Consider the following 21,845-nt stretch of genomic DNA (forward strand, 5'->3'; position numbering starts at 1 on the left):
GGAAAACTTGAACGACATGAGAGTGCTTGAAGAATCTGCTGAATAGAACCTGTAGACAGGAGAATTCACCTTACCAAGCGGTGAAACTTTCCAGGGGGACTTTGCAATAGGCTTTCTGCAAAGAACAGTTTTAAGACTATCAAGGGAACGCTCTAAGATCAATGACTGTGGAGCTTTATCCATGAGGTACTGATGGAGAGTAAGGGGTTGCATGCGATCCTGGTGTAGTAGCTCTTTGATTAGGGCCTCTGCTGCAGCGAGCTTTTCTGACGTCAGCGCCCATTGGTCGACCCATACAGGGGGTCCTTCCTTCCAGGTGAGTGGAAGAGCATGTACTGGCGCTGATGCAAAGGCCCACATCAAAAATGTGTATGGACAACAGTTCTTGCCTTAGACAATAAGTCTCTACCCCAGAGGGTGATAGGCACATCCATGACAAGTGGACGGAGCTGCACCATGGAGCCTGAGTCTGACTGGAAGGTAATCGGATGCACGCTCTGGTGGGCGGGTTCGAAACCTCCGACTCCAAAGACTTCCTGGGTGACAGTCGTTGCCCACTGGTCAGGCCAATCCTTTCTGGCGATCACTGTGACATCTGCGCCTGTATCAAGAAGACCCTTGATCTTTCGTCCACCCATTTCTAAGACGAGATGAGGGCGTTCTTCTGTAATCTTGATTAGCGCCATTGCTGCCTGAGGAGGCAAAGAGTCTACAGGAGCTGTAGGTGTAGAAGTAAGCAAATAGAGTCTGGCAATTTCCAAACCTTTTGTTAGGACACAAGGAACAGTTGAAAATCCTGGAATCAGCAACTGCGATGAATCTGTGATTCGAACTAGGCCTGCAGTCAGTGTGACTGTGGCAGGGAGGCGATCCATCCTAGGCAGAATAAGGCAAATTGAGGTGTCTGGGAATGGACCACGAATGGATGTTGGCAATTGCTGAGCAAACCATGGATTTGAAAAATAACAGTCCTCTGTTAAGAAGAGTGGTATACCTGGGACAGAAGATTCTTCTTGTTCTTCATTGGCAGTGTCTGAAGACATCTTTTTGGCTTCGGGTTTTTTGCACTGCTGAAGTTGGCAACTCTGAAGCTGCTTGGCGTTGAGTTGGCAAACTTGAGGTTCTTCCGTTGGTAAGAGTTGCTGATGCTGTTGAACCTGTTGACATTCAGGCAGTTGTGCATCAAACTGGCAGGATGGAACTTCCTCTTTGACGCGAGGCAGTGATTGTGGCGGGCTGAGCTTAAAAGCTGGAGGTGACACAAAGGTGTGGACATTGTTAACTGGAGTGATGTTTAAGCTTCCACAAGAGGGAGCTGGCTCACTCACTTGTATTCTTTGGCCACATGGAAAGTGATCATCAGCTGGGCTGCAACTTGAACACTGCTGTTTCACCAAGGGCAAATGTCCTTCGATGACAGATTGACCTTGACTCAATGGTGAGTAAAGCTCAGGTGCTGCGAGGTTGACCTCAGTAGGATGTTTTCTCAATGTAGAGGGCAATTCTGCGATCAGAGACTTGACTGTGATTGCTTGTTGTGAAGCAAGGTTGACATCAGCTGGAACTGAAGGGCAGTCAGCAGAAGGTGAACTGAATGCTGTGTTCTCTACTGGAACCCTTTGAATAGGTAAGGCAGATGATGAAACCTCTGGAACCTGAATGCTTGATGAGGTCACATCTTTTCTCTGGACATCTGAAGAGTAGATATCTCTCTGGATCACTCTTTTTTCCTGATGACCTGGATAAGGAGTAGCATTGTTCACCTTTCTGGGATGGTTGACCTTCATGATGTTCTTGAACTTGCACCCTATTGTTTTACCGGGGCCGGGGCGCGGCCCGCAGAACCGTTTCCCTGAACTGGAGATGAGGTAGGTGATGTGTTTTGTGGATTCAAGCGACAATCATTTGCCCAATGAAATCCTTTCTGACAGATGGGACATCTCTCTGGCGGCTTGGCAGAAGGCCTTGGCGTTGTTGTGCACTGCGACCGGAAATGCCCATCGCCTCCACACCCATAGCACTTCTTGACTGGCGTAGAGCTGTCTTGACGTGGCATCTGTACCGCAGCTGCCAAGAGCTGTGCTTTGTAGGAGTGGGTACCGACATTCTGGCAGACGCGTAGCATCTCAGTCAATGTGGCATCTGGACGAGCTGCAACTGCTGTTAGGGCATTCTTGCAGTCATCATTGGCATTCTCAAAGGCAAGTTGTTTCGTCAGCATGTTTCTGGCATGACGATCTTCTATCTGGCGTTCCACTGCAACAATCAGGCGATCCACGAAGTCCCCATAAGGTTCTTTTGGACCTTGCCTAACTGCAGCGAATCCTGATACTGAGCTAGCATCTGTGCGATTGGGTAGTCTGCGCCAAGCTTTGACTACAATGTCTGCTATGGTGACAAGTGCAGCATCAGGTATGGCTAGCTGTTGATTGAGATTGGAGTAATGTCCTGATCCTGTGAGCATATCTTCTGTGGCAAGTGGCGTTGCACGTCTGGCTGCTACTTCTTTCCACTCTTGCAGGCACAGAAGAGCATCTGTAGGCGACAGGAAGGTGCGAAGAATCAACTTCCAATCAGATGGCAGAAGTCTACTAGTGGACAGTCCTTCAAGTAAACTTCTAGTATAAGGAGCTTGAAGTCCATTTTCGCGTATGGCTTTTCGCAGTTCACGTAGTGTTTCAAAAGGAATGGCTTGATATCTTGCAGGTTGTCCTCCATTGGCACGAATCACTGGAAAGATGTGCATTGGATCAGCACTAAAATCTATTTGTCCCAAAGCTGCTTCTAAAGCTTGAGTTCTGCAGATGGGTTGCATTGCTGTTGGATCTGTAGGTGGCATCAGTGAGTTTAAATCTTCTTGATGCTTTCCAAATGATGGGCCACTAGATGGCGCTAAAGAGTCTTTGACATCTGGATGCCTTGAAGATGGCTGACTATGAAGACAAGATGGCTGACTTGAAGTTGGACGAAGACAAGATGGCTGACTTGAAGTTGGATGAAGACAAGATGGCTGACTTGAAGTTGGAGCATAAGGTTGTTGGCTCTGTACTGCAAGTCCTGGCATCTGGATCATCATTGTTTGGCTTTGCTCTTGTCTTGGAATCTGCATTGGCATTGGAGGTGCTGAAGGGTTGGTAAATTGCTGTTGTGCTGCTTGCATTGAAGCTTGGATTGCTGTTGATTGGAAATCAGCTTGCTGCAAAACTGGAGCTGCTGGCTTGAGCGCGGCCTGCAGGGCAGCAGGGTTTGCTGGCAAAAAGGCTGCTTGCTGCTGCTGCTGCTGGATCGCTGGCAAAAGCGCGGCTTGCGATGGAGGAAGCGGGACCGTTGCTTGGAGCGAGGTCCGCGGCTGCTGCTGACTTGAAATCGCTGGCTGGTAAAAGGCCTGCGATGACTGCTGAGCGACTGGCGGTGGGGCAGTTCGCGGCGGGGCTTGAAAGGCCGACGGCGTCTGCTGCACCGGCACAGGCGGCAATGAATCTGGCAATGACAAATTGGACAAGGGCGAGTGCGTGTACGACAACGGGGCCTGAACTGGCTGCTGCGAGGGGGTCGAAAATGGCACAACCGCAAGCGGCAGCACAGGGGCACTATTAAAAGCAGTATTTCCTAAATTCACTGTTCCATTAAGCAAAACATTTCTTGGAGCGATTTGTTGAAAGCAGTTTCTTACTTTGCTCCATACTAATTGTACAGGAATTCCGATTTTCGGGTTGGCCATAAATTCTAACCCGATCCTTTCCCATGAGGCTAAATCTTTCGTTCCCTCCTTAGGGACCCAGGGACAAATTTCCCCAATGGTTTTAACTAAAAGCTCTACTTCTGATTCAGAGACAGGGTGACCATTTCTTTTCAAAAGGTACAATAAGTCTTCACAAAATTTTACTTGAGCAGTTGAGAGTGAGGAGCCCATTTTTTAAACACTTTTCCAAAACTTTTCCTCCCCCACCCGTAGGCTTCTACTAGGGGACACCGGTTCTACCCGTAGGCTTTAACCGAAAAACCTGGCACCCGTAGGCTTTAGCCAGAAAACCTCCGCCCCCACCCGTGGGCTTCTACTAGGGGCTACCGGCCCTACCCGTAGGCTTTGACCGAAAACCCTGGCACCCGTAGGCTTTAGCCAGAAAACCTTTTCCTCCCACCCGTAGGCTTTTTCGGGAGACACCGGCCCTACCCGTAGGCTTTGACCGAAAACCCTGGCACCCGTAGGCTTTTGCCAGACCCTTCCCACCCGTAGGCTTTAGGGAAGACCTTACTCTGCCCGTAGGCTTACACTAAACTCCTTGCCGCTCTACCCGGGGACCCCTTGGGGCAAAAATACACGCGCGCGACTTCTATTTACACTACTTTGGGCAAGCGGTGGATTCGCGCTACTGCAGCGAAATCCTAGATAAACCGGGCCGTTATACCTCACCTCTCAATGTCTGTTTCCGAGCCACTTCCGATATGTTGCCTTTAACCGGAGTCTTCGTGGAAGCGATTTTTGACTACGCTTTGCCTCACACGGGGCACCACTTGTCGGGGTATGGTTGCTGGAGCTCCTCGTGCACGGCCTTGGATTGGTTATGCACGAGGTACCAGTTGCGGGGAAAGTGGCCAGCGTTCCGCGTGCTTTTGAGCACGGTCGCCGGCCAAGCCTCACAGTCTGAAGGATGATGAGTAAGCCAATTGAAGACTCTGATGGTGTGTGAGTTCCTAGTTGCCTTCTTTAAAGAAACGTTGCCTCGTGAAATAAAATTTGTACCCTGACTCTGAATAGGCGGACCGATTTACAGAAAATTAAAATTTTACTTTACTCCCCCGTTAACCCCAAAGGAAGACAGACACCGGTAGTATCTTTAGTGGCTTCGGCAGAACCCGCGTAGGCTCGTCCCCTAAGCTAAGTTCTCCTAAACTTAAAGACCCTGCGCGCCCAATCTTCCGCGAGGCTAACTAAATAAACTAAAACTGAAATATCTTCCGCGGGCCTAACCCTAGGCTAACCTAAAGAAAACCTAACTAAGGCTAAACCGAATGATCTTCCGCGATCTAACTCTAACTAAAGAAAAACCCATCCAACCCGTCCAGCCCGCTCCTAGCCCCTTAAACTAAACTTGACTTCAACTAAAACCCAACTAAAAAGAACATAAGAAGAACGTGCGATCTCGTGCTACTCTCTCTGCCTAAGCGGGGTGCCTCTGCCTTTTATTAGGGAACAAACGTGACATCATCATAAGTACTTTAACCAATAAAATCACTGTTGCTGCCCTCCAAAAAGGCGGGAAGCAAGTTTAACGCTCATTAACAACTTTGAACATGACCGGATCTACAAAATAAAGGCGGATTAATCTTGTAAGTGAATCACACTATTCATTCATGCTTTCACTTTCACTTTTGCGCGCAATTATACCACAAGTAGACCTTAAAAAACCCATAAAATAACCAATAAATTATGAATCCATGGCGGATCCGTGAAACGTATTCCGACAGCAGGAGGCAATGGAAGTTTCATTAACACATCTTGGAAGGCAGGAGGAAACAAAATGTCATCTCATCAAACCCATTTCACTGAAGCAAAATACTCCATGCCCAGGGTGGTAGGGGGGTCCTGGAGGGTAATCCTGATTAGGGCTACTAATATTCATTAGTAAAGTTAATCAGATAAAACTTTAATTGTATTGTTGCCTGCCAGCTCAGCTGGTTGGCCCAAAATAAGTTTCTTGAATTAGTCGTTGGATACACGCTTCCTAATCGTTTGGGTTTGTTTTTTTAATTTTAAGAAAACAACCCACTTTTGTTACAGTCTTATACCTCACTGGTACAGTAGTTGTATACTTGTCTCTGCATGTTGTATGTTGTGGATGGTGATAGTGGCAATAATAATAATAATAATAATTAATAATAATTAATAATAATTGTAATTGATAGGATCCAAACAAAGCTATGCTTTAATTATTTCCACCCACCAGGGAATAAGTATTACTGAAATGAGTAGGACTGAATTTAGCCATTACTATCTTTTCAGATTGATTTCAGTGTGGCCAAAGAGCATAATATTAATAGTAATAATAGAATAACAGTTGTGCCCATTGTGGTTTTGGTTTTTATTACTGAATTTCTAAAGTTGCTCTGCACTTTACAAAATAAGAACAGCATGGTCCTTTCTCGCAGGCTTAGAGTTGTAGCCAAATACAACTGTTTTGTAGAGCTGATCCATTTAAATTAATGGACCTACGCTAGGCTGCATTCACATGACAGTTTATTCCATTTCCATGACTTTTCTCTAACTGTTAAGTTCTGCATTGATACTTGAGCTTTCACATGACTCAAAAGCCACTTCTGGAACAAAAGCAGAATTTAGTACAAGTTTAGTGCTCATTTCCATGTTATTTGATTCCAGAAAAAAAAATCCATTTGTGAATACAGTGGATGCTCGGATCGCAAATGCGATCCGTGTGGGAGGCGCATTCACAACCCGCAGCGTTCGCAATCCGCGCCGCTGCGTCTTTGGACGCGCGTAACGCAATTCTGCGCTTCTGCGCATGTGTGAGCGCTGAAACCCAGAAGTAGCCCATACCGGTACTTCCGGGTTCGTCGTGTTCATATCCTAAAAACCCGCAACCCGCAGGTATGACTGTAATATGGAACTGAGTGTTAAACATGCACTATATTCCATTATAGTCCCACTATATTCCACTAGTTTTAGAAGTGGATTTTACATGTTGTGAAAGTTCAGATGTAATGTGGAACAGTTGAGAAACGTCATGGAAATTGAATAAACAGCCATGCGAACACAGCCTGTTGCGCCTCTCAGTTCCAGTGGGTCTTCTCTGTGTACATTTAGCGTTGGATACAACCCTTATTGTCCAAAGAATTACGTGAGAACAAGATATCCAAGGCTGACAAGGTTGCATTTTAAAGGATACACCTGGGGGTGTTATTCAATCTTCTAAAGTTCTTATGAGTTTGTAAATCACATTTTCAGGCCCTGTTTGGGTGGGGTAAAGAACTTCCTACACCGCAGCCCCTTTGCGCCATCATGGGACAAAACATCAATTTACGGCATGTTTAAAACACCAGAATTGTTTCCCCCTATCGCTGAGGGATCAACCCTGTGATCGGGGGTTCGGCTTTCTGTTGGAGGAATCTTCAGCACACAGTTGCCAGATTACAATTCCTGCTGTTCTTTAAAGGAAGCCGTGACAGTTAAAGTGGTATAAAATAAATATAAATGTGTATCATGAATATAACCTCAGACCTACCACTAGGTGGACCTAGGCCAAGGCCCTTTCTGTAAACGCTACTTCACTGCTTCTCAGGCAAGGCCAGCCACTTTCTACCACCCAAGTGGGATTGGAGGAGGAGGAGGAGGCCCTGAAAGAGGTTGCAGACCTGTTTAGTCTATTTCACTTTTAGGTGCTTTAAAAAACAAAACAAACCCTCCCCCCCCTTCTTTTTACCTAAGCAGATTTTGTTTTGTGATGTGGTCTTTTTGCTGTTTTTGCAACTAGAGTGCTGATTTAGCAAAAGGTTCTAGCGATAAATGTTTGGTTTTGTTATATATTTATATTTTCCCCTCCCTCCCCCTTTATTTTTGGAGCCTAGTTTCTTCCTCCTCCTCCCGCTTTCTTGAGTAATGATTTCTCCTTTCTTTGCTCCTGTCTTTGCTGCTGCTGCTGTTGTTGTTCCTATGGCCCTCTTTTTGCAGGATGAGATCCTGGTGAGTAAAAAGGCCACTCAAATGTGCAGTGCTAACAAGTACTAATTTAGGTGCATCTGGGGGAAAGCTGGGGTGTCTCCATTGGCTGCAGACGGGGCAGGGAGACAGAAGTACAGTGAACCCTAATACTATGCCCAGCAGAACAGAAAATGAGGGAGCAAAAGTCACTAGGTGGATATTTATTATTATTATTTATTAGATTTATTCATTAGATCTATATAATGTCCTTCATCAAAAGGCATTTGATGCTGTTGACCATGGTATCCTGTCTAGAGGAGCTGGGAGCACTTTTATGCAGTGGTTCCGCTCCTTCCTCCTTGGCCGTATCCAGAAAGTGGTGGTGTGGGGTGGGGGTGAGTGTTCAGACCCCCTGTCCTCTCACTTGTGGGGTGCCTCAGGGTTCCGTCCTCTCCCCCATGCTTTTTAACACCTATATGAAGCCGCTGAGAGAGATCATCAGGGGGTTTGGGCTGGGTGTTCATCAGTATGCGGATGATACCCAGCTCTCTTTTAAATCAGACATCAGTGAAGGCGGCGAAGGTCCTGTGTGAGTGCCTGGAGGCGGTTGGATGGCGGCTAACAGATTGAGGTTGAATCCTGACAAGACAGAAGTACTGTTTTGGGGGGGACAGGGGTTGGGCTGGTGTGGAGGACACCCTGGTCGTTAATGGGGTAACTGTGCCCCCGAAGGACCAGGTGCGCAGCCTGGGAGTCATTTTGGACTCACAGCTGTCCATGGAGGCGCAGGTCAATTCTGTGTCCAGGGCAGCTGTCTACCAGCTCCATCTGGTACGCAGGCTGAGACCCTACCTGCCCAAGGACTGCCTTGCCAGAGTGGTGCATGCTCTAGTTATCTCCCGCTTGGACTACTGCAATGCGCTCTACGTGGGGCTACCTTTGAAGGTGACTTGGAAGCTGCAATTAATCCAGAATGCGGCATCTAGACTTGTGACTGGGAGCGGCCGCCGGGACCACATAACGCCGGTCCTGAGAGATCTACATTGGCTCCCAGCACGTTTCCGAGCACAATTCAAAGTTTTGGTGCTGCCCTTTAAAGCCCTAAATGGCCTCGGTCCTGCATACCTGAAGGAGCGTCTCCACCCCCATCATTCACCCCGGACACTGAGATCCAGCGCCGAGGGCCTTCTGTCGGTTCCCTCACTGCGAGAAGCCAAGTTACAGGGAACCAGGCAGAGGGTCTTCTCGGTAGTGGCACCAGTGCTTTTTATTTCTTTCTAAAAAAAATGTTTGGGGGTACTCACATTTTCCTACTCATATTGAAATACTGTCCCTCAATGAGGCCAAACCTAGGTTGACAAAATGTTTAGGGGTATGTGTACCCCTGCGTCCTCCCAGAAAAAAAGCACTGAGTGGAATGCCCTCCCTTCATAGGGAGGTTTTTAACACTTGATGTTTTATTATGTTTCTGTGTATGCTGAAAGCCACCCAGAGTGGTGAGGAAACCCAGTCATATTGGTGGAATACTAATAATAAAATTATTATTATAGTAAACATCCTAGGACAGTTCACAAGATAAAAACATGAGACAAAAGCACAATTAAATAGTTAAATCAGAAACGGCAAAACAATAACTCCCCTTCCCACAAACACATTTAAAAGGCTGTAGAATATTAATCAGCTAAAGGCCTGGTTGTATTTTTTTTTATTTAAAAAAGCCTTGCAGGGAGATCTGTAACTTAAGAGGTAGAAATCCTGCTCCAAAGGAAATAAAAAGTAAACAAGGTGACTCTGCTTCTTCCATGGCAGATGTGATGGCTGTGGGTTGACCCATGTTTCCTGCAGCAAACAAATACAGCATGGACAACATACCTGCATCTTCAAACAGCTTTGAGGACCCCTTCCAATTTGTAATCCCATAGAAGCATATGCAGGTGTTTGAAAAAAGCAATGGGCAGACTTCGTGCTTATTTTAATTTTTAAACCCAGGACCCTTAAGGTCCACCAACCATAACTGGATTGCGGACTTGTTGCCCAAGGATCCTCTCCATCCAGTGAGGCATAAATTAGGATAGCCTGCATATTAAAATATAGATTTACACCTGAGTGAATACAGATCAGTGACCCTAGCAGCCTATTTTGGGGGCAGGGGTGCAAAAGAGGATTTTTGCTGTTGCTATTACAGCACAACTGCAAGTTAGAAAACCTCACCAGTCTCCTGCAGTTCAGTGATTTGCCAGTAGTTCCTGATCTGCCTCCTCTCTCCTCTGGCTTAAAGTCGCAGGTACATCACTCACCTCTCAACAGTGTTTGCAGGAGGGAAACCATTATAATGCCATTGTTGCCACAGCAATCATGTCTTCTGCATAATATGTGGTGTCACCTTCAGGTCCAAACTACAGAAACACAAGCCTGTTATCAATCACGTCTAACAGGGAGATGGTGTGATTTAAAGTACAGTACCCATAGGATTTCTAGGCATGGGGTACTGAATTCCCAAGCACACTTGAGCTCCCTTCTGGTATCAGGTCATGGGTGCAAGGAAAGTGGACTTCAGGCAGTCATAGAGCCATAGAACAATAGGCTTGGTTTCCAGACCCTTGATCACCTTGGTCGCCCTCCTTTGCACATTTATTTTATTTTATTTATTTATTACATTTATATACCACTTTTACCTTCCAGTGATCTCAATGTACATGCTTCTCCTCCTCCCCGTTTCATCCTCACAACAACCCTGTGAGGTAGGTTAGGCCCAAGGTCACCCAATGAGCTTCATGGTTGGGTGGGGATTTGAACCCTGGTCTCCCAGGTGCTAGTCCAACACTCTAACCATTATGCAGCACTGATTGTCAATATCCTCCTTTAACTGTGGTGTCCAAAACTGGACACAGGACTCCTGGTGGGCTGAAGAAGACCAGTAGATGGGAAAGAGGATTCTGCCTCCCTTACATTTGTTTAAACTACCCCCCCCCCCGGAAACCTACCTCCTTTAAACATGATTGGCAGTAAGGTTCTGTCCAAAATTACAGATTTGCTGCTATCACATGTAGTCTGCTATGAGGTTGGCCAGAGATATCCTCTGGATTGTTAGGATGCTGTTCCTGTAAGTTTGGCTTCTACAACTCAGCCAGCAGTACATACCAGTCTCGTCTGGTGGCTCAATAACCCTCTTTCTGTTGCTGGCTGCCTTGGGCTGAAAAATGAACATGACAGCTGTCAATCATATAGCAGGCTGCAATACATGGCTAGTAAAGCTGTGTTCGGTCTTAAGTTGCTCAGGTCTGCTATAGGCAGTGCCATGGGGCAGGGGGCGGCTGAAGAGATACTTAATTCCGGTTGCAGAATTTGTGTTTTCTGCTTAGAGAATTCCAGAATTATTGTGGCCATTACTTCCTGCAGTTTGGTGGAAGGACCGTGTCCCATTGTTTTCTGTGCACCTAACTCCCTATATGCACTTGGACGACAGCTGCGTCCTTCGTTCCACAGTTTACATGGCTGGAGAGAGCAGTAATTGGGGCAGCCCGGATGGCTCACTCTGCCTGGAGGAAGGAACCTGCTTTCTATAGGACTTGTGGTAGTAATGCAGGAAATGGGAAGCTGGTTTCGCAGTAATGCACTTGGCTGTAAGCACTGAAAATCCAATTGCTGAAGTGCAATATGCGGCTGTGTGAAGGGATTTTAAGCAAAGATGCTAGGCATGCTTGCTCAAGGTCACACCACAAGCTGCAAGTGTAGAGCAGCTCACCACTAAAAGATGCAACCATATTTTAATAAAGACTAGCACACAAATGCACTGTGTATTTAAAACACCAGTGGAGTTATAAATAGGAAAAAGCAGACTTGCCCGGGAATAAATTCAGCTTGAGTACACATGGCTTGACAATACTTGTTGAAGTGGAGCTGGTAAGAACTGGATGCCTACATGGACTAGGGATTCAAATGAGTCTGTTCCATTTATTTCAATATTTCAATATTTCCCATTAAGGGATTTTATTTCAACCAGAAATAAAAACCACTGTGACCTGGGTTTGAAATTATTCCAAGGCAACAAAGGAGTCTCTTGCATTTTATTAGAACTAGAAGTCAGGGCAGGAAATAGTTTCACATCAAAATGTGGGAGGATGACATCTAGGTCCAAAGGTTTGCAAAAAATACGGTGGAATCCTCCATGTTTTGCTGTTACCTTATTCAACATGTAGGTTAAACAGATGATGGGAAAACTGGGAAGATAAATTGTGGTGTTACATTTGATTTGTGCATTGCTAAATTAAAGATTAACTATGAAATACAGGTGAAACTCAAAATAGAATATCGTGGAAAAGTCCATTTATGTAAGTATTTGTTTTCATTAGCTACTGGAGATAGACTCATGACATGCAAAGCCAGATATGCCAAGCCTTTGCATGCTATAATTGTGATGATTATGGTGCACAGCTGATGAAAACCCCAAAGTTGAGATTGTGAATTTGGGGTTCTCATCAGCTGTACGCCATAATCACCACAATTATAACAAATAAAGGCTTGACATATCTCGCTTTGCATGTCACGAGTCTATCTCATATATTGTTGTTGTTGTTCAGTCGTGTCCGACTCTTCGTGACCCCATGGACCAGAGCACGCCAGGCACGCCTATCCTTCATATATTAGTTTCACCTTTTAAGTAGAATTGCTGAAAGAAAGGAACCTTTCCACGATATTCTAATTTTTTGAGTTTCACCTGTATATTTTCATCCAATGACTGTGCAGTCCTAAATTATACACTATGTTTTGGCCTGGGTGTGTGGAATCTGAAGTTGGTTTAACTGTCCATCCAAAGCCCTGCTGAGGTCTCACTGGCAGGACAGACATGAGGTCAAAGGATCGCCCTTCAACTCCTCTGCCCTTTATCTTATGTCAAGGGAAATTCAGTCTAGCTTGGGAGCTTCTCTAAATCTCTTCCTGGTTGGCTTTGAGTTTTGGATCTGAGCTATTTCCCAGGCCTCCCCAGATGTTTCCATGGCAGCAGGAAAGGGGGATCCGACATGAGATCTCGCTCTCTGACATCAAAATCACAGAGATAGCAAAACAAATGAAGATTGAAGAGTCAAGGGAAGCGAGGCAGTGTAAAGCTTTTGAGCTAAGTTGACTATCTTTGTAAACAAATCTACAATCTTTATTTAAATAAGTGATTGTAACGCCGTAATATCTTAACACATTTTCGTACTGCTTTCCTTCCAGTGTACTTTTCTGTAATGTTGCTTCCCCTCATGTGTTAATAATTTATCTGTTTCTGAGTATAACTGGGGGGGGGGGGGAGAGAAATTAGCTGTAATTAATAAGAAGATTAAAACCAGGAGGCTGCAGTGGGAGTAGAAGTAGGTCTCTCCAAGATGAACGAAATAATAAAGAAAGAGGAGTAAGAAGGAAGAAAGTCTAGATAAGAGTGGAATGGTTTGTGCATTCTGGCCCTTCACTCTTCCTTTTGCACCAGGAGCCATTGAATCTTCATTTAACCATAGTTTCCCATTTTATCTGAACCAGGAAACTGTGGCTAATGGCTTCAAAACAAGCCAGGATCTTAAGCCAACATCAAATTATAGCTTCTTATGCTATTTTGTTGTTAAGCTGAGAGATTGTTCAAATACAGCCCATGAGTTCAAGAAAGAAATAATCCAAGTACAACCCTCCCCACAAAACCCCCCTCTTTATTCAGGGTCTTTAGGAGGCACGCATGCATACTTGGGTGAATTTATTTTATTTAACCAGTGGAGTTTTCTTGGCTTCCAGATTTTTCTTCCAGGTGTTTTCAGAGCAGCTATTCCTTGTAACAGCTATGATAACCCAGGGACCAGAGTGGCCTCACCAAAGAAGTTTATCCCACCTCCCTATTCCCTTCCAACCCTTCTAAATTTTAATCCAGGTGTGGTAAAAAGTGTGATGGTTCCATTTTATGGAAAAGAAACTGGTTTGCAAAAGAAATTCGGCAGTTAAATGTTCAGGCTGTCTTTGAGTTTTGTGTACTCATACCTGCACTAAAACTTTATTATAAAGTTTTTATCACCCATTAAGGGGATGGATACAGTGCCTGGTATCCAAGAATACAGAATCTTAAAGAATTACAGGAGCTGGCATGTGGTAATTCATATGTACAAATGCAAATTTAGAAATAATTACTATAATTTAAATAGATACAGGATACCTCTTACCATAGTAGAGAAGTTACAGGTAGGTAGCTGTGTTGGTCTGCCGTAGTCGAAACAAAATGAAAAAAAAATCCTTCCAGTAGCACCTTAGAGACCAACTAAGTAGAGAAGACACATGGTGATTTCTATGCCTGCTCAGTCTGCTGACCAGGTTCTGCTAACTAGCCATTAATAGGCAACTTCAAGGCTCCTCTCCCTGTTTATGGTTCCTTTATCTTTAGACCAGACTTGGACTTGACAATCCTCAGATAGAGAATACTTTCAAATAGAGGACTGCCATCTGACAGCTTTTCAAAATAGAAAACTGTCATCTGCAAAGTAGGACACACGGTTATCTTATGAACAGCACACGTCATAGTAAACTGCAGTTAATGGTTTACTGTCAATGTGCAGCAGGGACAGCAAACCACAGACCATTTTGTCCAGGGGCTATGATTTGTTTTGTTCAAAGAAATGAGGACCAAACCTTGGCTTTACATCTTGGGGCTTTTCCTCTGTGCTTTCCAGGCAGTCTGTGCTTTAGAGCTCCATATCTGAGTGGCCCTTATTGCTCTAGAGCTTCCCTCATGAAAAGCCACTCTTTAAAGCTGAATCCAGCAGTTCACAGAAAACCTGAAAGAGCACCCAGATGTGGAGCTTCAAAGCGCAGACCTGTGCCTGGAAAAGAGTGGACAGCTTGCAAAGAGTGTCATAGACTCATGTTGACGTAGGTAGACATGTTGATAGCAGTGTTGCTGTTGCAGAATGAGAGGCAGTAGTTGTGCCTTCACAAGAAAGTAGTTGTGTCTTCACAAGAAAGAAAGAAAGAAAGAAAGAAAGAAAGAAAGAAAGAGAAAACCAGTCAGTTTAGCAGTTGTGTTCGTCTTTGTAGTACTCAGTTTTCCTCGTGGAACACAGATGTTTCATGCTAAAAGATTTTTCAGAATGTAGTTTATTGCAGGCTGATTGTTTCTTGGTGCAGCACTCTCAAGTGCAGCACTCTCATTCCCTCTGTCTCTGTCTCTGTCTCTGTCTCACACACAAACACATATTAAATCCAGGATATGAATTCCAGATGCACCTTTGCTTCCAGATACTCACTGTAGTTTTTTTAAAAAAATGCTATTAACTCAATTGTTTGTTGATTGCAATCCTCTTTTATTTTGTTTGATCTACTCAATCTTTGCTACGGAGTGGGGTCTAAACACGGTTGTGTGTACTGCAGATTTTAAAAAAAATGTGCCAAAGTAACACAGGTACCATGCAAAGATAAGCTGAACTCTTCAGCCTGGCATATGTCAGGGGGTGCCAATTTCTGCATACTGAATTCGTATAAAGGAGAGTGGCATGTGGTCCTGAAACCACATTCGATGGTCACAGGAAATGCTGATATAACTCCTGAGATTTTGCTGGATATTGCCAACACATTTTCAAATCTATTTTGGTAATAGATTTGACATTTCCTTTGACAAAATGAAAAGTGAGTTGTGAGAGTGGGGGGTTCCCTGCACTTGCACTGAATTACAGAGTACACAGAGCCCTGTTTATCCCCACCATCAAGAATGGAAAAACTGGGGCTCCCAGATGTCTGTTATTATTGAGATGTTCCTCTTATTTTATTCTGGAACAGCATAGCCCTTGATTCTGGTCTGTGTAATGTCTTTTTTAATACTCACCTTGCAACCCAATAAGACTTCCCCTTCCAAGTCTTGCTGAATGGTGTGTCCCCTTCCTGACTTCAGACTTGGACCGCTTACTATGATTCGTTTTCTGATGTCTGCCAAAGGCACCAGAGGTTTTGATGCTCTTCACTGCAGCCCTATAGCTCTCTGCCCTAGAGCCTTCCTCATGTGTTCTTGGCAGAGGATATATGAGCTAAGATAAGCAAGTTCTCGCCTTCTTGATCTGGCTCTTTCTCCTGTTTTTAAGCAGGTCCCAGTTTGCTGGCCTGGGTTCATCCTCCATAGAGGATATCCAAGCAGCTGTTGGGCTGGCCCTGCTGTTTGATATGCTGCTGTGCTTGTGTGTGTAATGCCATTCTCTTCTAATTCACTGAGTCAGCTGCTGGCATGCGTAACAATGACACATTTTTTTTTTATAACACAGGTGATCCGCAAGGGCTGGCTCACCATCAACAACATTGGCATCATGAAAGGTGGCTCGAAAGAGTACTGGTTCGTCTTGACGGCTGAGAACCTCTCATGGTACAAGGACGATGAGGTAAGGAATTTCTGTTGGTGTTTCCTTTTCCTTCTGAATGGCCATCAAGGGACTTATGCTGGTTTATTGTTTAGTTGTACTGTATTCTATATATATATATTTTTTTAAAATACATTTTATTGTCAGGTGGAGTTGGTTTTTACTGGATATTGTAAGCAGATTTGTGGAGGAAGTTCCTCAAAAAGAGGGGTTACACATTTTAAAATAAAGAGTCTTGGTGGCTCATGGATCCACTTTTGGAGTCCACAAAATTCAGCAGCACCATATATTGTTGTAGCTTATCAGACACTTCAGGTATTACAAACTTACCCAGAGTTCTCCCCCTTCCATGTCACCCCCAAATCAGTCTGTGGGTCGATTGTGATAATCTTGAACTCACTACTTTGACATTACATGGTGAAATCAATTCCTGCTTGAATGTACAATGTGGTGAGCTGGCGGTGTGAATTACCATGCCTCTGAACTTCCTCTCTCTAACCTACTTCTGGAAGTGTTGTGAGGAGTTACCAACTTGGAATTGGAAGTTGTGTTAAAATAGTTATGTGACATGCTCAGCGCACAGTAAAGTGAACTAACCGACTTCAGCACAACAGGAATGAGTTGAAAAGGGAGGTGTCAATCATATCAGGATAGGTGGAAGAATCCACTGGCACCTAAAATTATTGGGTCTGGCAACTGAATTTTTGAAGAAGGCAGCATTATCTCACTCTCACTAGTATGCTCACATCTTCATCTCTCCCTTCCTTTAAACTGACTTCTAGACATTCTTGCGGGTAAGTTTTGAAAACATTTTTGCATTATACATACGCTGTTGTTGTTGTTTTTAAAAGTGTTTATTGTCATTTCTGAATTATTTAAAAAATAGGGTCAAATCCCTAATTGCCCTAGGGGGTGCTTAGCATGCCCATTTTAAGAATATCAGAGGTAAACCCTCCTCAGAATTCCATCAATGGGCAAAAGGTTCGTTGTGCAATTGGGAAAGCAGGGCCTTCCTTTTCGGAATGCTTTCCCCTCTCAGGTCCAGCTGGTAGTGACTTTTATCTCATTTTGGCACCAGCTTAAAACATATTCATTTACCCAGGCACTTGTGGGGTTCTGTTTTTCCCTAGTCTATGGGAGAGAGACGCTCCGTAGCTTTAGAGCAGCTTTATGATTGTATGTTAACTGTAATATATTTAACCTCTTTCAGTTGTTTTGTGAATTGTGTTATTTTCACTTGTTCAAGTTTTGTTGTTGATGATCAGAGGGCTAAATTTTTTATTTTATTTTTAATAAGGTAAAATAAATAAAATACAGATATATTTACACACACATAGATGCAGCCACAAAGGTTTGAAGTAGCTGGTGCATCTCATGATTTCAAAATGTATAGCGAGGTCTTTAGTGAGCGAGAGTGAAAAGTATTGTTTTGAAAGAGCCACAATGCCTGCTTCTGCACGGCAAATTCCCTAGCCAAATCCTGTCTAATAAATCAGATTGGAATGTGTAAAAAATAAATCAGACTCTAACAAGGATTTCCTCTGTCCAGCTTATGTTTGGAGGTTTGGGGGTTTGAAATCAGACTGAGGGTTCCTTTTAATATAAAAGGTTTCGTTTTACTATAAAGCGATCAAAATAGTAGCCCTTCAGATAGGTTACCTTCCTACTTGAGTCTCTCATCTGTCAGGATCTGGGCATCAGAGTTCAAGGAAATGCCACCCACCCAATCTGGAAGGGGTTTGAGGGCAGCTGAAAGGGTGGTGATGGCAGTTTTAGGGAGAAAAGAAGACAAGGGATGGGAGATATGTTGATGGGGGAGAAACGAGATTTGGTTTGCATTTCAAAGCTCCCTAATCTGCACTTTATGAGAACTAAAACACAACCATCCAAGATTTGCACTTTTCCGTACTTCTCCAACCAAGTAACAGGCACAGAAATGTGCATACCCCCCAACAAAGTGGGCCTTTAAGAGAGAGCGGCATAAAAATGTATGATTATAGAGATTGTTTGTTTGTTTGCAAAAAATGTGCATATTCAGCAAGCATGTACAGTTGCAATCGAAATTATTCAACTCTCATTGCAAATCAGGTTTATTATCAAAATTTACAGGGATTCCATTCAAGGGGTTGAATAATAGTGGGACTGGAGAAGCCAGTATAAGTTGCAATTTCAGCTGAATTTGGGGGAGCCACTTGAAGCATCTGTTGTGCTGAGCTATTTCAATTGCTTTTCTTTGATTTGCTCATTGCAAACAACTGAAAGTCTGTAAATTTCACCCGGTGAAACTGCTGTGGTGATGACAATCACACCTAGCAGAATTTCCCCTTCTGCCCAACCATATTGAGCCCTTTTGGAGCCTGGAGCCAGCAGCCCAACAGATTCCCATTCATCAAGAAGGTCAAGGTGATAGGCACATACTGTAGGTTAGTGACAAACATGTATTGCACGGAAAACATTTGCACAGGAAGGTTTTGGGGTTCAGCATTGGGAAAGCTCTTCCTAAGTCTAAGGGCTTGTCCTGATGTTGAGTCAAAACGCAGCAAATGCTGCTGGTCCTGGTTTTTTTTTTGGGAAAGTACATGGTTTAGGGCTCATCTACACCCAGTGCTATTTATCTAGAAAAAGAGCGTGAATACCTTCATCATTCTCTTAGAATGGCAATGGCACTCACCTGGGATGTTCCAGAACTGAGTGCCTGTGAGTTCCCCCTAAAAAGAGACCTTTCTGCACCTCCATTTGCCCTGCCACTTTCCTCCAGGGAAACCCAAAATTTAGTACTGCATCAGAACGAACAGCAACTGGGTTTTCTTTGGATTGCCATTTGCTCTGATTTAGCACTGAGGAGCTGGATTTCCAGGGGGAGGTGGCAAGGCAAAGGCAAAACTGCTCAGACCAGTCGTGCTTTCTTGGCATGGACAAGAATAAGAGGAGGAGGAGGAGGAGTTTGGGTTTGATAACCCGCTTTATCACCACCTGAAGGAGTCTCCAAGCGGCTCACATTCTCCTTTCCCTTCCTCCCCCACAACAAACACTCTGTGAGGTGAGTGGGGCTGAGAGACTTCAGAGAAATGTGAGTAGCCCAAGGTCACCCAGCAGCTGCATGTGGAGGAGCAGAGACGCAATCCCGGTTCACCAGATTACAAGTCTACTGCTCTTAACCACTCCACCACACTGGACAAGCCCTTAGTCCCTGTGTGATAGATGGGGGGCATCCTGATTGCAGTGGGGGCAGCCTTAAAATAAGAGATTCCATTCATTCATTTTAAAAAATCTTGGAACATGTTTCTGTTCATCAGATCCTTTTCTTGCCACAAAGAAAAGAAAAGCTCGAGTCTAGGCAGCTTACAAGAATAAAAGCAAAACAAAATCTTTCTCCCCCACCAATACTATATCAGTCAAAAAGCTTTAAAAACCTGTTATCCTAGTTTTAAGATGAACATGCTTCCAGTTTTAAATGTGGGTACTGTAATAGCAAAGAGTTAATAGGATGTTGCTAAAAACATTGCAGCTCTCATGAAAGATCAGCAAAAGACAAAACCTGAATGAAGAGGTCGGAGGGTTGGGGAGGAATGTGAGTGTATAGCAACAAAAAACAAGTATTCCTGCAACACATTGGAGCCTAGCAGTGCAACCCTCTGCATGTCTTCTGAGAAGTGAATCCTACTGAATGCAGTGGGTTTATTCCTAGGTAAGCAGGTATAGGCTTGCAGCCTAACAGATATATGAATTGTGTATATACCGAAATATACCAAAAATAAAAAAATAAAATCTGTTGAGCTTTAACATGGTGCAGTGCTCTTTGCTGTCTTTTGCCAAGTACAAATGCCCCTGTTCCCATTGCAGGACCCTCCAAGGAATTGAAATAGATGAGTGCACTGTCTTCACACATGATGGTGTACTTATTCCTGCCCCCTCCCCCAAATCCGTTTAGGTAAATAAAACATCATGTGTGAAATGGCCCCTAGCTACCTTTCCAGTTCTGCCTGATGAAAAGGGAGTAATGGGGAGAGTGGCCTCTCCCTTGTAACTTGAGTACTATGTTTCCAGATGTTCCTTATTTCAAACCACATGGATTTATAATAAATGATAGCTGCATTTCAGGACAACAGTATGCTGTTGTACACAATGGATGGCCCTTATTTCTGGTTAGGCAGCTCTTGAGACAGCACCCTTTCCTTCTGAGATCTTCGCCCATCCATCAGATGGGCAAGCATGAATTAGTAGCACTTTGGTTATCAAAGGTGTCCGTATTGCAGTATCAATCACCCACCCCATTGCTGCCGACACAAAGCTTCCAAGACAGCATATCTCTGTCAAATTGATATGGCGTTGCTCTCCACCCCCCTCAGAGTTAGACGTGAAGGCGGAAGTGTGTGAGAGACACAAACATTGGGTTTAGATGTCAAATTGGCCTCTGCATCTGGATTCCAGAGGTGCCCAGAATCCCCCAGTTACTCAGAGGTGATGGGAATGACTGCAGTTCAGAAACATAAGCCATTTTAACTAGTTCCAGCTGCAGGGATTGGGGTTGAAATGTGTGTGGATAGCAGTTCCTTTTAATCCTTGGGTGAGGGTAGCCCTCGGGCTGAATACCAGCTGCAGGTTTGTATTGTTTCCCTTCTGGATGGATGGCGAGAGGCAGCATTGCCTAATTTAGGCAGCTACCTGCCAGCCACCATCCCTTGAATAAATGCAGGGAGACCCAAGTGCTGATGGGGCAGGAGCTGAGCAGAAGAAAGGGGCCTTTGTTTCAACCAGAGTGGAAGGGAAAGGGGGAACATGTTTTTATTTCCGCTCCTCCTGCTCCAATTCAGCACCATATCCCTACACCCACACACCCCTCCTCTTTCATAGGTTCCACTCCTTGGCCTCTTTTGGAGGGAAACATAAGCAGTTTTCACTTGGATGTCTGTAGCTGAACTCCACTTGGAACCAAAGCAGTATATTTTAGTAGGAATTTATAGAGAGCCCTGGGATGGGTTTTTTGCAGATCATGCCTTTCAGCTTGTTGGCTTCACAGTGAAGGATGCTCCTGGGTGCCAGCTGTCTCCAGTGTTCATGGAGAGTGCCATAACCTCTGGCATTTCACAGGTGAAAACAGAACACATTTGTAACACCCCTGCCTGATCATATTACCATGGGTCATTGCCCAAGGGCTTGCCACCACCGTCACATCGCTGAAGCCTCCCTACTCAGTCTGCCGTTGTAGAGTTAGGAAAGGTTCAGAAAAGTCCAAGGGGATGGAGAGCCTCCCTTAGGAGGAAAGGTGGCAGCATTTGGGACATTTTAGTTTAGAGAAAAGGTGAAGGAGAACCAACATGATAGAAGTTTGTCAAATTATGCATAGTATGGAGAAAATGGAGAGAGAAAAGATTTTCTCCACCTCTGTGGAGGGTTTCTCTGGGGTTCCACTGTATAACCCCAGGATCTTCAGGATGTAAAATGGCAGCTTGTGCACTGCCAGGGAGTACGTTAGGCTTCATAACTATGCGATTTTCATGTACACATGTTAGAGACTAGATACACACACAGAGAGAGAATGCCTGGATCATACTGATTTGAAACACCCTGAGATCAACAGGTATAGGGCAATATAATAAATGGATAGATAGGTTTTGGTCTGTGTCAGTTTCACATTTGTTCATTCATAAAACTGTTCAGTCCTGTCTCTATATTAATCTATAATTTAAAAAAAAATGCAGAAAAATTAAATTCATATATAGATAAGTATTTTATTACAAAATATATATTTAATCTTAGTGCATGCATTTCTAAATTCCAAAATAAGATTTTTTTTAAAAAAAATGGATTTTGGTACTTTTCTTTGA

General features: G+C 44.2%; 1 protein-coding gene across 13 annotated transcripts in view; it reads left to right on the forward strand.

The window, feature by feature from the left end:
* DNM1 (dynamin 1) overlaps nt 1-21,845 on the forward strand; it is a 141,792-nt gene that overhangs the window by 73,638 nt on the left and 46,309 nt on the right. For 10 of the 13 annotated variants that reach the window (XR_004425810.1, XR_004425809.1, XR_004425811.1 and 7 more), the window contains exons 14-15: nt 7,688-7,699; nt 15,925-16,038. Coding sequence is in view for 10 of the 13 variants with exons in the window: in XM_033137358.1 (XP_032993249.1) it covers nt 7,688-7,699; nt 15,925-16,038 (126 nt within the window). In the remaining 3 variants the exon portion in view is untranslated. Of the gene's footprint in view, nt 1-7,687; nt 7,700-15,924; nt 16,039-16,799; nt 16,894-21,845 lie in introns of those variants that run through there. The other 3 variants (XM_033137359.1, XM_033137361.1, XM_033137365.1) reach the window with 2 other exon arrangements.

Source organism: Lacerta agilis, chromosome Z (genome assembly GCF_009819535.1).
Source record: "Lacerta agilis isolate rLacAgi1 chromosome Z, rLacAgi1.pri, whole genome shotgun sequence".
Classification (NCBI taxonomy): Eukaryota; Metazoa; Chordata; class Lepidosauria; order Squamata; family Lacertidae; genus Lacerta; species Lacerta agilis.